General features: G+C 33.7%; 1 protein-coding gene and 1 long non-coding RNA gene across 2 annotated transcripts; both read left to right on the top strand.

Annotated features, from left to right (window-relative positions):
* The first annotated feature begins 2793 nt into the window (after positions 1-2793).
* LOC132065314 (double-stranded RNA-binding protein 2) lies at positions 2794-10160 on the top strand. The gene is made up of 3 exons (XM_059458646.1): positions 2794-3765; positions 7786-8005; positions 9118-10160. The coding sequence occupies exons 1-3, from the start codon at positions 3520-3522 to the stop codon at positions 9924-9926; spliced, it is 1275 nt and encodes a 424-aa protein (XP_059314629.1). The 5' UTR covers positions 2794-3519; the 3' UTR covers positions 9927-10160.
* Positions 4127-7300, top strand: LOC132065315 (uncharacterized). The gene is made up of 2 exons (XR_009416709.1): positions 4127-6605; positions 6827-7300. It is a non-coding gene; the product is annotated as an uncharacterized LOC132065315 (long non-coding RNA).
* Positions 10161-17451: the final 7291 nt, after the last annotated feature.

Genomic DNA, 17451 nt, shown 5'->3' with positions numbered 1-17451 from the left:
ACAAAATTAAGAGGAGGTTCCACTAAGGAAAAATAAATAGAGATGGAGGGAAAAAGAAAGGTTTAGAGACATGTGAAGGCAAGTGGAAAATCCACTTTGAAGGCTTGTAAAAATTGAGAAATTTTAGGTTCCCATTAACAAAGTGGAGGATAGTTTTCTTTGTGAAGTGAATCACATACATCCATGCAAATTCAAGAATTGGAAGAACCAAAGATAATTAGAGCCACTCTTTGGGAAAAAAAAGAAAAAAAGAAAGAAGGAGTTACTCACATCGTCATTACTAGAAACTCTCTATTTTTCTACTAAAAAATGATCAGTGGCTATTTTTCGCTGAATGTCGGTGGAAAAAATAAAATATAATGTTTTCACATGAAAAAATTAGAAAATTTCCCAGCATTTCAATAGAAATTTGTTTCTTACCATGCATTTTCCCAGTGATCTAGTTCGGTGGGAATGAGGTGGAAAAATCATGTTTGTAGCACAAATTTTCCACTGAATGTCGGCGGGAAAAACCTCTGTTTCTAGTAGTGCAAATTGCATTAATTTATAGTAAATTAATAATAAAATTGAGGTAAAATTATACTAATTAACTATAATTAAATAATAACCATCTATAGATAGACACGATATACAAAATTACATTAATCAACTATAACTAAATAATAACCATCTATAGTAAGAGACGAAAACAATGTAAGTTCATAAATTATGGATGAGATCAACACAATTAAAGGAAATGAACTGTAACAGAAGTTGAAAGTCATAAAAGAATTAGGCCCCTGCGATTTATCTCAACTTAGTAGTATAATATAGGTAAAATAATTTCAAACGAAAAGTATAAAGTAATTTTTTTGTCATGGATCGAGAAGGAAAAACTCAAGCAATTATGACTACATTCGATGAATTGATTCGGCAGAAAAGAAAGACAAGCTGGAACTTTAAAAATCAATATAAGTAAATATGACAACTCAACACAAAAATTAAAACGGTTATTTATTTTTGATATATATGATTTGTCTTAAATTTATCTTTAGTTTATCTATTGGTTCGTGCGATTGTCTCGTCAATTAACGGTTGTCTAGCTTGACTCTGTCATTTGTTTCGATTAAGCCTCGTAGACAAACAAAAGATCTAAATGTACCCCTAACCATCTAATATTGATTATATATATATACCCTTTGTGACATCGTTACACATGCACAGAAAAATTAAAAAGGTCCAGTTATACTTCAAACAATTATAAAATGTCTTAAAATCATTTTCTGATCTTGTTTTTGAAAAGTTTACTTCATAGATTTATTCAGACCACCTCACCTCTACCTCTATGTGGCTTCCACCATTTCATCCAACTCAGACCAATTTTTTCAAGTACCGCAATTGAAGCACCAAAAAGAGAATTTTGTGTCTTTCTGGTCAGTAAGGGAAACAATCGTCTGAAAAACGTTAGTTGGAGGGGCGTATATGAGATAAACGTAACAATCAATTTTTTTTTATAGATCGATTGATAATAGAGAGCAAATATAAGGTAAAACGTAAGCATTCAGGGTAAAATTGAACTTTAATAAACAGATTTATAGCCACCAAAATATCTATGACTTATTTTAATTAATTACAAATGTTTAAAGTTGTTTTAAAAAAAATTGTGTATTCAATTAAATGCAATCACATAAATTGATCACGGAAGGAGTAAAGAATTTGCTCTAACTAATACCCATTTGACCATAAAAATTATTCACTTAATTTTCGCTTTATTTGAAAATTACTATTTGATCATAAAAATTTCAAATTTAACTTGAAGTTTTATTTTAAATTTAAAGAGTATATTTAAGCATGCACATTATTCTAAATATTTTTTATAAAAATATAATCAAACACAATTTCATCTTCAACTCTAACTCTATAAATTCCAAATAAAGTAGAAAATATTTGGAATCTATGGCCAAATGCCTCCTTAAACCATTACATCATACTCTATTGTAAGTTGTTTTCCACTTAGTCAAAAGATCAAAAAAGAAAAAAGAATAATTTAGTGTAGTTTTCCTCCACAAAGAAGACAATAGAGTAGAGTCCACTAGGGAAAATAAATAGAGAGATGGAAGGAGAAGAAAAAGATAAGGCCATTGTGTAAGAAAGTGGAAAATCCACTTTGAAGGCTGACAAAAATTGAGAAAATCTAGGTTCCCATTAACACATACAGAGCGTAGCTTTTTCCTTGTAGACAGAATCACATCCATGCAAAGGCCCCCTAACGTTAAGTTGACTCCCAGTACCCCCACCCTCTCAACTCCCCCTACCCCTCATTAATATTCCTGACTTTTATTTTGATGCATCTTGACACGTATGAATTAGGATGGTTGGAATTCTTCTATTCTTAATTAGAGATCGAGTTTGAGCCCTAAAAATAAAAAATAAAAATTTATTAGAAGCGCAGTCCCCAAAATGGGAGCTGCAACCCGCTATTTCGATTTAGTCGGGTTTTAATGTGAATACCGTATAGGCATAGCGAATGGAAAACCAAAATAGTACCGAGTTTATTTGAACTCAAAATTTATATATAAAGTCAATGAAATTACAATAAATAGTAAATTCATAAGTGTAAAATATAACGATTCTAAAAACCTAAAGATTGAACACATAAAATTTAAAGTATGAATCCGTTTCTGTCCACCCCACCCTCACACCCACGCCCACACTCCACGCCACCCCACGCCACGCCACGCCACCCAACCCCCACGCATTATTATTTCCTGACTTTGGTAGAACCAAAAGCTTACAATAACTAAAGAGACCATTAATTCTTCCCCACTAAAATTCAAACCTTTGCTATCTCTTCCATTAATACACACATTTATCACTTCTTCTTCTTCTCTTCTTTTTTCTCTTTCATTCATCTTCACATCACTCTTCAACAAACTTAATTTGCTCTCACACTTCATCAAAAACTCATCTAAAACTCAAAATCCATACATTCCTCTTCCGACCCGATCCGTTTAAACATTCATAACACAAAATTCAGCCATGTTTGGCTATCTCATAGCACTTCATCAAGAACCCATTTTTTCTTCTTGACCTGTTTACTCATTTCATGTCACAAATACAACCATGTTTGGCTATTTCATAGTACTCCAAGAACCCATTTGAAACCCAAAATCCCCATTTTTTTCTTTCTTCCTGAGCCATTTCATATCACAAATAAAGCCATGTTTGGCTACTGCTTAGTACTTAATCAAGAACCTATCTGAAACCCAAAAATTTCCCCTTTTTTCCAACCCATTTCAAGAATTAACCCGACCCAACATCCTAGAAAACAATCTAGTTCAGTTTTTATATATACATATGTTTGTTTATCTCATAGTACTTAATCAAGAACCCATCTAAAACCCAAAAAAATCCATTTTTTCAACCAACCCATTTACCCATTTCATCAATTAACTCGACCCAACATCCTAGAAAACAATTTACTCGTTTTTTTAATATTTTTATTTTATTTTTTAATATATATATACATTGTCATAAGATATGTACAAGAACCAGTTACAAGAGTTAGCACAAAGGAGTTGTTTTAACTTGCCTTCATACGTATGTATAAGGGAAGGTCCCGACCACGCGCCGAGGTTTAAGGCTGTCGTTAACTTTAACGGTGAGAATTTTGAGTGTCCAAATTACTGTTCTACCCTTCGTCAAGCTGAACATGCTGCTGCTGAAGTTGCACTTAACGCTCTTTCTAATCGTGGTCCTTCTTACTCGCTTGCTGCCCGTATACTCGTAAGTTTTAATTTGTTTGTCTGGTTTTGACGAGTTTAATAAAGTAAATAAGTCGTGGTTATTAACGTAAAATGTATCAAAATAATCTTTAATCTTGTGACACTGCTTCCGTCCCTGTTTATGTGGCATTATTGACTTAATATAAAATTTAAGAAAGAAACGTATGCATATGAAATTCGTGGTTTAAAACTAACTTTATAAATTGGTGCGGCTATAAATTGAAATTATAAGGGTAGAAGTGGAAATTGCAAAGTTAAGTTGTTTCAGTGCTATTTTTTGAGACAGACATGTACTCCCTCCGAATAAAAAAAAAAGTGTCCACTTAGTCAACTTATTAAATCAAGAAACGATTAACATCCGGAAGGAGTACCTTCTAAGCTAAAATCCAAGCCATATTCTCAACTTTTGACTTTTGGCTTATTTTCGTACTTTTCATACTAAAAAATAAGTGCTTTTAAGCACTTTTTATTTTTGTCAAACACCTCAAAAACAAAAAAAAAGTGTTTAAAAGCCGATAAACATTTAAAATAAGTCAATTCAAACACCCTTTTATTTTTGAAACAGACTAAAAAATAAGGTAAGACAAATAAATTGAATCGGAGGGATTATTTGTTGTTTTTGCTGTCATTCAGTTAGGGTTCTGTCAGCATTAGGTGTTCTTTTTTCGACCGGAGTGTTGCTACTTTGCGCCGTGTGTATTGACTGTGTAATGTGCACACTTTCGTTAGTCCTTTTTCGAGCTCTGGACCATAATTAATGACTCTGGCTAATGAGGTTGGTTGGGGGAAATTAATAGTGTTGAAATGACCAAAATGTCCTTTATCTAGTTTTAGAAACAACAGATGTAGTCTTTCATGCTCACATTTATCACTTAATCTTATGATTAAATGATACTATTATATATTATGACTTTAATTTTAAACGTTTGATGTAAATGCGACACACATTTATCACTTAATCATGGCTATTTAATTCTTAACTGTTAAAGTTAAATTACTTAGTTCGGTGTAAATATCAAGTGCAAATAAATTAACTAATGTATTACTCCCTCCGTCCCATTTGAACCGTCACATTAGCTTTTTTCACGTCCATTAAGAAAAATAAATACAAGGTATATAATTTACTAAGATCCTTATTTATTAGATGATTTTTGAGAATTGAGCAATAGTAAAAGGAACTACATCTTTAATGTTGAGGTTATAGTTGGAAACAATTGCTAATTTTAATTTTGAATTCCTAAAATATAATTATTTTTGGAATATTTATTCAAGCTAAAGCGACAATTAAAATGGAACAGTGGAAGTAAAATGTAGGGGAATAATTTCTTTTAGAAAAGTTGGGTAATTGAAACTAGTGGAAAAAAAGAAAAAGTTTAATGGGAAGTTTCGTGGTGGGACCATAATTAATATTGACCCATATGGTATCTCTTGTCTTCACATTTGCATAACAGCTGTTTTGGGTCTTGTTGTACTGTTTTGATAATTAATTTCCTTAAATGAGGGTATTTTAGTAATTAATTATTATATATTCTAGCAGTTATAAACTTTTTTTATCCCTAGTTATTTTGCATATTGAATTTTGCTACCTACCTCACCGATTTTATTCTTAAAGACCCATAATAAATAAGTGTGGAAATTGTAGATGAGACCTGTCAAAGTGAGTAGTAGGAATCAGTCAACATTTGAATTGGGTTTTATATATTTGTAATATGAATAATTAACAATTGAAGGTTATGTGATAAAGACAATACAATTAAAAATTACCGATTTCCAACTAATTAATTTAAATTCTACCCATTAAGATGTTGAAATAAGTATCAATACATTGGAAAAATGAACCAACAACTGCCTAAGCTGTCTAAATCTTGATAGGCAGAGTTACACAATATATGCGAGGGTGGAAGTAGCCTTCAGGGTACGGGTTTGGCAGAACTCAGTAGCATTGGCCCAAACCATATATATGTATTAAGAAATTTATAAAATGTACAAAATTAAATTTGGAACTCAATTACTAGTAGTTGAAGTCGTCATCTTAGAATTTAAAACTCATAATATTCAAATCTCGAACCACATTTATTATAAAATATGAATGTGGAAAATTTGAGTTAGGCACATGCTTGGAAGATTTGAAACTTGGGGTTGAATTAATTTGAATCTAGAAGCTAATCAACAATTAATTTGGATCTTGAATTGTTTCAATATTTATGGAGCAGTTTTACTGAACATGGGCATTGTTGACTTTGATCATGTGTGTGAACTCTTGCTCATTGATATAATTTTTAATATTGAGGGTAAGTATTTGACATATCAGTATATTGGGTATTAAATAAGGTGTTTGGTTGAGCATGGTACTGGTGGAAAATGTATTTAGGTCAAGCTTCCTATTTATAGCCTTGGTCTCCCTATATATTCAATTTTTCTATCTTTGTAGAAGCATCTGCATGTGACTGTCCACTTCCATGAGGTCTCTTCTATAACTGTCCAGCTATTAAATTGCCATATGCTGCATTTTATGTGCGACTATTTAAATGACTAGTTACTTTGACATGGTGTTTCTTGATAATTACTAATTTACTAGAACTAATAGAAGTTAGTTGAAGAAAAAATATTTACTCTGTCTTTCTAATTTAATAAACATACTCCTGAAAATTGTACAATTATGGGTCACTCAAATCACGTACTAGTTATGCAGATATTATACTGCAGCATTGTTTATGCAATGATTCATAATGTGGGAATTATCATGCGATGGATAATAATGGCGAAATTATTATGCAGGAATCGCTTACTTTAGGTCCTTTTTCCTTGATAAAAAACCTTTAGGTGTCCTTTTTTTGATAGGTTATACTCCTTCTGTCCCCAAAAAGATTGTCCTCCTTTTCTTTTTAGTCTGTCCCAAAAAGATTGTCACATTTCTATATTTAGAAACAATTTAACTTTATGATATGATTTACAGCCACACAAATATCTAAGGCTTGTTTTGGACCACACATTTCAAAAGTCTTCCTTTATTTCTTAAACTTTGTGCCAAGTCAAAGGAGGACAATCTTTTTGGGACGGAGGGAGTAACTTAATAAGGGCCTTTTTGTTTTTGTTTTTAGTTACTCTTATCCATGTATTAATATTCTTATTCCACATTCTAACATGCTATAATAAGTTAATAACTTAGGTTGCTACATGGCTTTTTTTTCCCCGATAACCATGTTGTCCGAGCCGGCTTATATTCCTACATGACTCATGCAGCTATAAGCAATGCGGAGTTTAATGAGGCCAACCAAGCATTGTATTAAGTTATACAGTGTTTTTTTTTCTTGTGGACCAACCAAGCATCGTATAACTTATGTGGAATTTTATGATGTAATTATCTTGTTTATATGGTGAACTAAACGACCCCTTACTCTGCTGTAAACCTTTCACATGTTTATTGGAATACGTCAAGCAAGTCAACTTTTGGCTTGATCTTTTTCATATAAAACTATATTTTACAAAATACTGCAACAACAACGACGACTCAATCTCAAGGAGACTTTTTTTTTTTTTTTTTTTTAAAACTGACTCAATCTCAAGGAGACTTCACAAGATAATCCTTCAAAATTCAAATTACTTTAGTGTATCTTAATCAAGTTAAGCGATCTAGACCCTATTCCAAGTCAAAATTATGTCATACAATGGAAATAGGGATTGTTTCGCGTTGGCCTTGTTCCACAGAGAAAATGTTGAGATACTTGTATACTTTTTAGGTGTGTGTATGATTTGGTTTTGGTCTCCGTCTGCTTTGCCTTTTAGTTTTATAAGTTAGCAAAACAAGAGGGGCTAGGGGGGCCACATAGCCCCTACATTTTATTCCTTAAATTTTGGGAAGTATTGCAGGAGACCCCTTTATATATTTAATTTAAAACATTTGGCCCATTCAAAATAACTTACTAATCAAGAAACCAATTTTCTCGTGATGAATATAGTCACTGGTTTGATGACATTGCTGAAGTTTTGCTGTTCTCTTTGTTGGATGAACTCATTGTAGGATGAAACGGGCGTCTATAAAAATCTGTTACAGGAGATCGCGCAAAGAGTCGGAGCTCCTTTGCCTCAGTACACTACTTATAGGTCAGGACTTGGACACCAACCTGTGTTTACAGGAACAGTAGAATTGGCTGGAATTACGTTTACCGGTGAACAAGCCAAGAACAAAAAGCAAGCTGAGAAGAATGCTGCCCTGGCAGCTTGGTCATCGTTGAAACAATGTAAGTCTCCCCACTCAATTAAGAAAATATTTTACTTTAAGTAATTTGGCAAAGTTCTATAGTCGATATGTTCTAGTATATGCTGGTGAAGAAACAGTGCACGGAAATGGTGTGACTAGTGTCCAGTATTGTGGTAGTAGGTTCATATGTGCCGCTCCTTTTTATTCCTTTTTTTTTTTTTGTCTTTCCAGTGCTCTCTATTTATGGTTTGTATTGCAAGGGTATACAATTGTCTCTGTGTGACCTATAGGTCATGGGTTTGAGTCGTGGAATCATACATCACACCCCCTTGGGGTAAGGCCCTTCCCCGCACCCTGCATGAACGCGCGATGCTTCGTGCACCGGGCGGCCCTTTATTGCATTTGTATACAGTATCTGTAAGTATCAGAGATTTGAGGGGAAGGACCGTCAAAGATGTAATCAAAGTACCCAAGATGAGTTGACCAAATCCGATGTGGATTCCACACCCATGTCGTGTCGACATCGGTGCAGCAAGGATTTTGAACAGTCCACGCAACATAGGCATCTACAGCCTATTGCTTAAAGCTCCTATTTTTCATGCTCATTTGATATCGAATAACTTGTGAGATTCAGGTTAATTCTGGAAGGATGGTCTTGTGTTTTTAGTCTTAAGGAGAATTGATGAAAATAAACATTTACCCAAAAAACAAACGCGAGAACTGTACATTCTGGCCATATGGTCTAAACATATTTTGGTTTCTGGAAATCAGACTAGGATTTACAAACAACCCAAAGATAGGTTTTCACACAACTTACGGAAATGGTCTTGATACATTTATGCTTAAACTAATTCAAACACTTTTAACTTTTACCCAAAATTACTTTTCAACTACCAAACCAAAATGAATTTCAAATGCCAACAGAATTTTCTTTTCTGTCTTTCAGATTCATGTTGCTTTTTCGCCCCTCCTATTATCAGAACTTAACAGCTTCTGGTTGACTCATCATGGAAATGTGTTTGATGTTTCTGTATTAAGATACCTTTAGTTCCTCATTATGCTGCTGATATTATAAATATATTTAGGTAGTAGCATCTTTCTGAAACAAGTGGAACAATTTTCATGGACAAATAAAGGTTTGTTTCTTTACAGTGGCACAGCAAGATGCAAGTTTATCATCCGAACCAGAGAACAATGACGAACAAGAGCAGATCAGAATAGCAAGAGCTTTACTGAACTACCGCTTGAAGGAAAAGTTAGAAATGGCCAAATCTGGCAATGTGTCTATACCATTCCAGAAGAAGTTTCCAATTCCATCTCCTCGACCATCAAGTCCACAACGTCCTGCTGCCACCACATCCAAAATCCTCCCGTTAATCTGCCCGAAAACAGTTACTCATTACAGATCGTCCTCCACGCCTCTGCCCCAATCACAGGCTTCATCATCAGAAGGCCGCACAGTTCCTGCTCCAGGTGCAGCTCCATATAAGCCAGTTAGACAATACAACAGGACACCTTATCGAGGTATTGCTCCGCCTGTTACAATAAGAACAGCCGTGCCAGTTTTCTCTGCTCCACCTCGTCCTCAACCTACTGGATGTGGGCCTCAAATGATGCAGGCCCGGCCCGTTCGTGTTGCACCACCTGTCTGTGTTAGGCAGGCTATCCCAGTATTTGCTGCTCCACCAACCAAAAAGGAGACCGTGGCACATGCTACTACTGAGTCAAGCAGCAGGCCATTAGCTCAGCCCGAGCAGGCCCGTCCCGTTCGAGTTGCACCACCTGTCTGTATTAGGCAGGCTATCCCAGTATTTGATGCTCCACCAGCCAAAAAGGAAACTGTTGCACATGCTACTACGCCAAGTGGGCAATTAGCTCAGCCCGAGGAAACTGGGAACAATTCTGGCACGGAGGTTGATGAATCAACAGCAATGAAGTGCTTGGAGGAGCTCAAGTTATGACAGGTTGACCTAACCTATGTCAAACATTTTTGTTGTCTTCTTTTAATGCCTTGGTGGTTTGAACAAATCAAGGGCAATGAACTGCTTGGGAAGTTCAGAGAATGATAGTAGTGACTGGGACAATGATAGTAGTGACTGGGACATAGTTAATCTATTGATATATCTATGTTAAGATTTCTGTGTATCTACTATAATTTTGCTATGTTTGATTCCTATTTCAATGTCCTTTTTCTTTGTCGTGCATGTTGTTTCATGCTCTAAGCTCATATTTGATGCTTCTACGATGAGAGAGTCAAATAGGTCGGAAAGAGTGTGTAAAATGTGATGCTAGAGCACATGATAACTTGTATATATATATATATATAACTTGTATGTTATTTGTGATTCAACTGGGTATGTTGTTGTTGTATGTTATTTGTGATGCATGTTGAAACCTCCTCCTTGAACCACCATTGTTCCTATCAAATGGACGTTGCGTCCACATAGATGTTAATAGACTTAATGTAGATGGCGCTTACGATAGTATCACTGAAAAATGAGGAATTGGAGTTTTTAGAAACCATACTAGAACTTGGATAATTGGTTTCCTCTACTAATATTATCCAAGTAGAGTTGCCTCTATTACATGGATTGTAATTGGCCGAACAATTGAGCATCATATCTTTATGAATTGAATCCAACTCCCAGTTAGCATGCTCTATGCTCTATGAAGTAAATGATAAATACTCAAATATCCAGGTAAATGCATTGTCTTTGCTTGACGATCCTGTAGGTCTACCTGTGCAATACATCATTAGAGAAGCCAATAATGTGGTCGATATTTTGTATAAATAAGGTTGTAATAACATTGATTCTACTACTCTACTATGTTTTACTTCCCCGCTTTGTATATGATTATTATATTAATGACACCTCAAATCAAAGGGTGAGAATAAGGGTTACATCTTGTAACAACTAGTCAATACTCTATAAGATATATCTTCAACGGCAAAAAACAAACAAAAAAAATGTATATGAGCGTATAACAAAGGCAGCTGGTCATTGTGGGGAATTAAATTTAAGGTGACATTATTCTAATTCTGATTTGACACCAGTATTTTTCGTGGTTATTGGCAGAGTAGACGTCCTAGTAATAAAAAATATTAGCTAGTATCTTTAAGTCTAATCCAATTTCAACTAGAGATTAATCAAGACATTCCTAGTCACACTCACCCATTAGAAATTGGATTTTACTTCATTATGATGACCACAATATTCCATGGTAAACAAAGACATTTTGAAAATACCTTCCGCTCCTCACTCCACCAAGTGTTATAAGATACAAGTTGGTTTACCGAGGTGATCTAGGATTTGAAGTTTATGAGTTCTATAACAATTTAATAAATAATTGGGTTCACCGTCAAATATTTATAGAAATTTAGTACATTTCTTATTACACATACAAGTTCTAGGCAAAAGTTACTGGGTTCATGTTTACTCACATCAAACATAGGTGGAGTGAGGTTTTGAAACTTACGTGTTTGGGATTCTAGCCATTTTGCGTATTGAGTTCTAAAGTAATAATTTATATATATTAAATAATTTTTTTAAAACAAATACAGGATTTGCACAAAGTTGTTGAGTTCAGTCGAGCGCACACTTTAAATACAAGCTACGCTCTGCCCACCTATTATATGGTAGATCTGACCCTGCGTGTTGATAAAGCACAAGACTTGAGGTAAGGACATCCCGATCGATGCACAAAACACTCGCTATGCGTGGTGCCAGAGGAAGGGTGAGACTATACATGATCTATTATAAATAACATTTATCTAGGTTGTTTCATATTTTGAACCTATAATCTCTTGGTCACACGACAACAACTCTTACCATTGCGCCAACACCTCTCCTTCAGTAAGACCAGAAGTGAGAGGAAAAACTTCAATTAATTCCTTTCACTAAATCCCTTACTATCAAACCCTTTAGAAGCACATTGATGTCTCATCTAAATAGTATAAGATCACAAAATCAAACATTTATTAAACCATTAGATCTGCAAAAAAAATAAAAAATAATCAAACAAAACGAATATAAAATTTGAAGTTTATGAGTTTTTATAACAATTTTAGATCTGCAATTCACAATTATAAATATTTAGTGAATTTCTTAACACATTTAAAGGGTTGAGGCACAAGCAATTGTCATGAACTCACTTATTACATTGTAGATCCGCCCTATCTATTGATAAAGCACGAGACTCGAGGTAAGGGCACTCCAATGCATAAAAGCTCTCGCTTATACGCAGGGTCGAGAGGAAGGTTTAAACGATATTGGATATATTATAAATAGCCTTACATTGCAATTATGCAAGAGGTTTCTTTTCAATATTTAAATTCATGACCTCTTAATCACACGACAACAACTCTTACTTTTGTGCCAAAACTCTCCTTCAGTACTATACCAGAAGTGAGCACGAAAACCTAAATTAATTCCTTTCAAATTAATTCCTTTCACTTAATACCTTACTTACAAACCCTGTTGAACCACATTGCTGTCTCATCTAACTAGTATAAGCTTACAAAATCAAGCATTTAAATTTGATATCATAAATTTTGAACCTACTTAGTTGAAAAAGCATGGAACAACACCCTTTAAATCAAATGTGACTGGCCTAAATCTTCTAACACAAACCAAGAAAGATAGCACAGTACATTATGGTTCAGTAGTAATAAATTCTTGGCTATTAAATACAAACAGAAGCAACGTATGGACCCCTATATCTTTTTGCAACATTGTCCACTGTTTCAGCGAAACTTATATACAATAACAGGGGAAACATAAAAAAAATTGGACCATTTCTATGATTGAGCCATGAGAATACTCATTTGACAATTGAGTCGTGCTCTACATTTATTGTGTATGAAACTACTTCTTGTGCTTGAAATTTTTTATTTTCATCCCTTTGCCTTCCTTGGAAGGGGTGGGCATGGTACGGTATTTGAAGTTTCGGTTTGGTAACTTGGGTTTTTGATTTATAAAAACACTATTTCATTACCATACCAAATTGATTCGGTATGGTTCGGTATTTCTAAGTTCGGTTTTGGTATTTTGCAGTACGGTAATTCGGTAACCATAGTTTGTTTGACTTCAACTTACATATATACTCAAATAATACAGGATTATGACTTTGACTTTTTAAGAAACGTCTCAATTATATTAAACTAATACCTTACACATGTAGACATATTCAAAAGAAAGTACAAGCAATTTTCTTCGTTTTCAATTACACAAAAATGATATTTGAATCACGATAGAGTAGTCAAAGTTACAAAGTCTAAACAACATTAGCCAAAATTAAGCATAGTTCTTCCTGTACATCTTTACACCAAAAATTCCATTCAATGACATCCAAACTTTAACTTGAATGAGATATAGTTTTTTGTTCAAAAACTAGTCTATATATTTAATAGTACTATATATATGGACTGTATATGTAGTATAAACTTTGGTACAGTATACGGTATCACGATATTCTTTTTATAAATACCGAATACAAAAAAAAGAAAAATACATAGCAAATATCGTAATATCAAAATCACGGTATTAAAAATTTCGGTTTGATAGGTTATTCGGTATATATCGTACCATGCCCACCCCTAATTACCGGTAGATATTTGATATTTGGCACAAATATCATGTTTCGTGTCATTTTTACATCCTATTCTTATGACTTTTATCGCTTAATCTATGATGAAATCATCGTATTTGGGCTTATGTTGTTATATTTCATGTGTATAGGCACGATGAAGACAAACGATGGAAAACCCAAGCAAAAAGTGGTTGATTTTGGAGCATATGATGATTATACGAGTGACTAGGCGAAGACTACGTTGACAAACTAAAAGAGAAGAAAAATCGGATCGAAGGAGATATATGTGCCGACCGTAAAGACGGTCCAAAGACGTGAAAAACCGAACCGATCGAGGCATGTGCCGGACCCGTAGCACGGGGCCGCACGTGAAGTTCAAGTCGCGGAAATTGAAGACCCGCGCTGCACGCGCGTCACGGACTTGGCACATTCACAATCTTAAGATTACTGAAGGGTCCGTGCTGAGCCCGCGACGCGGGGCCAGCACGGATGGGCTCAAGCTGTCCGAATTTAATTAGGATTTTGTCTATTCTTGAGTCATTAAATTCCTAGACTATAAATACTTATTTTAAGGGTTGAGAACGGTATGCTGAGATACTTTGAGACAATTGTAAGCCGTCATTAACCCTTTTCTTCCCCGTTTTTACTTTTATCTTCATAAACCCCAAGCTAATCATGAATTCTTTTGTTTATGATCGAATCATGAGTAGCTAATCTCTTAATTCTAGGAATGTGGCATAAGACTTGAAAGTTGGTTTAATGACAATTATTATCTATTGATTTTTCATATTTTGGGTTGCTTATTTATTCTTGATCTTAATTGTTTGATTATCTGGACAATAGTTAGACACTATCTGTGGCGTGTAAATTGAACTAGGGATAGGGAATTTGCATGCGTAATAAGAATAAATAAGGCTTGTTCGATATAATCGTTTCGCTAATGAGGATAGGAATATACATTTTAGCCTTGCTTAGTTGAATACGAGAAGTAAACGCGTTTGGAATGCTGCCGCGACCAACTCGAAGATACTCATAAAGTTATAATTAACCCGTCAACTAGTAACCCAGAAAATAAGATAAGTAGAATTGTCAGAAGATCAACTGGATTGTCGAAAGCTATGACCCTAGAACTCTCCATTGTCTGATAAACCTTACAATCTTTGTTGAAATATTCTCAGTCACAAAAACACCCATCACAAATTGTTTATTTTTCAGTTTTAGTTTGGTTACAACAAACACCTTGATTTTCACTTTCTTGAATAGTTTTATTCGAATTTGGATTAGTTTAAACAGTAGAATCTAAGACTCTGTGGGATCGATATCTGGACTTAAAAGTCTATATTACTTGTACGACCACGTATACTTACGTGTGCGTTTGGGAGCAACAATATTCAACTTTCTTTAATTGCATTTGGACCCCAGTTAGATTATTGAAAAGGATACAATAAGCGTTTGGAAGTTAAAGTTATGCTTGGACATGCATTTCCAACTTAAAATACTTTTATCAAGTTGGAGTGAAGAATTGGCATGATGTATAAGAAAAGAAAAGAAAAAAAAAAAAGATGTGCAGACAAGCCCATAGTACATATAATTTCATGTTTGGTCGTCCAACTAAGATTCTAATACAGCAAAGTCGTAAATTTTAAAGATAAGTCAACAATCTATATATTTCGCATAATATGAAAATCAATGGAAATTCATCAACTAAGGAGTTGAAATACAACTAAGTTTCCACATAAGACACAATTGCCCAAAGATTACAACAATATAAACATATAGTAGTTAAAAACTTAGCTTCTATGTCCTGTATTTGGTAACAAACTTTAGCTTCCGGCTATTTTCATTTATGCGAAATATAGCGATGGTTGATATACTTTTTGTTGCAAAATAGTTTTACTGTGACTTTGTTACAATAAACTTTAATTTGATGTTCATACTCATGGGTAAATATATTTAACGGAGTATTGGAAACTTCAAACGGAGTGTATTTAGTTAGTTTATGATGAGAAAAAAAAATGATTAAAATGTACCATTCATTATATATTAAGTAAGCATTTGGTCATGAAAATCAAATATTTTTCACTTTATTTGTTTCAATAAAATAAAATTGAGCTGCGTTTGGTTATATAGCTGAAAGAATATTTATTGTTAATGTATTGAAAGTGAAAACAAGATTTAGTTGTTTTCCAAATTCATGAAGTTGTATTTGAAATTTTCATGACCAAACGCTGATTTCTAAATAAAGTAAAATAATTTTTTGAAAAAAAGAAAAAAAAAATTCATGGCCAAAAGGTCCTTAATGTTGCTTTCGTTTTTTATGATTGCTATACATAGGGGTTCCCCTACAGCAGCAACATCCATAGAGTGACATTTGTCAAGTGAATGTCTTTGGTATCACTGACCACATGAAACACTACAAAAGGCTTTTGCCTCATAGATCCCAGTGCCAGTGAGGATGAAATGGGGTTTAAGAGTTTAATAATTGCAATTTCATTTCATCGCGATAAATGTGGAGGATCCAAATTCGATAAAAGGTAGTATGAAAGAATTTGAACATTTTATTTATTTACTCTTTACATGAGGAGTAATTTAGAGTCGTTATAAATCCTAAATAAAAAGACTGATATAACCGTCAATATGTGATACTCTCTCTATCTCAATTTATGTGACACTTTTCGCTTTCTGAGATTTAAATTGCATTAACTTTGATCAATATTTTAAAATGTATTTTCACCAAATTAATATGAGAAGAATTGCAATATATAGTACTTTTCATGTAGTTTTTCAAATATATAAATTTTAATCTTAAAATATTGAGTTAATCTAATCCATTTAGCTTCAAAATTTAGTCAAATTGACTCTCGAAAAACGAAAAGCGTCACATAAATTGGAACGGATGGAGTATATTCTAACACTTTCCTGCACGTGTAATTTAAATTTACAAGTGATTTTATTTAAATTTACAAGCGAGTTTTTTTTTTATTTTATTTTTTAGAGAATGTTGATGAGCGGACATAAAAAGAGATATAGGGTTACATAAAACACACACAACAATCTGTATCCTTAACTCAAAAACACTAAACTACAGAGAGAAACCTCAAATAAACTATATACAGCAAGATGCTCGTGAAAAAGGGGATTGTCAAAGTTTACCACTTAAAAATTAAGCATCCAATCCAAAACTTCAACGCAACAAGTGAAAACATGTAGAAAATCTGATATAACAATAAAGTCAATAAGGGACAGATAATATATGTATTCTCTAACAAAAGATCCTTCCTTGATCTCATTTCCCCCTTATTTGACGGTTAGTGGACTAAGACTTTATGGTCGGAGGTAAAATCCACAAATAACTTCTTTCTTTTTTTTGTCTTTATAATATAAAACTAATCATTGACATTAAATTTTAAATTTTAGGATATTCTCATGAAATCTCATCCGTGAAATTTGAAACACAATGACAGTAATTATATTTTAAAGATGGAGCCAAGAAGTGATTGGTGAATGCTATTTTTATGAAAATGGTCAAAGTGCACAGATAGCCGATTTTGGGACAACCATTTAAGTCATACTTTTAGTGCATGCATAAATATTTCTAAGTCTCCCGATTCAGAATAACTTCAGATATCTATGACTGAAGTTTAACCAGTTTTACTTGAACTATAAGCAAAAATATTCAAACTTCAATCATATGAAACTGCAGACACACCGTGTTATTCTGAAGCGGATAAATATACTACATATGATAAAAGAAAATTAGATGATGTGAAAAAGCATAAATACACTCCTACAAGAGTGTTACTACAAGTCTACAGTATAAGTGTGATAAATAAGCAAAGGTAAGAAGAAAAAGATGGAGAGAGAGAGCCGCATGTCATATCCATGTGTAAATGGTGG

This window comes from Lycium ferocissimum, chromosome 7 (assembly GCF_029784015.1).
Source record: "Lycium ferocissimum isolate CSIRO_LF1 chromosome 7, AGI_CSIRO_Lferr_CH_V1, whole genome shotgun sequence".
Classification (NCBI taxonomy): domain Eukaryota; kingdom Viridiplantae; phylum Streptophyta; class Magnoliopsida; order Solanales; family Solanaceae; genus Lycium; species Lycium ferocissimum.
This window is presented reverse-complemented; position numbering and strand designations above follow the sequence as displayed.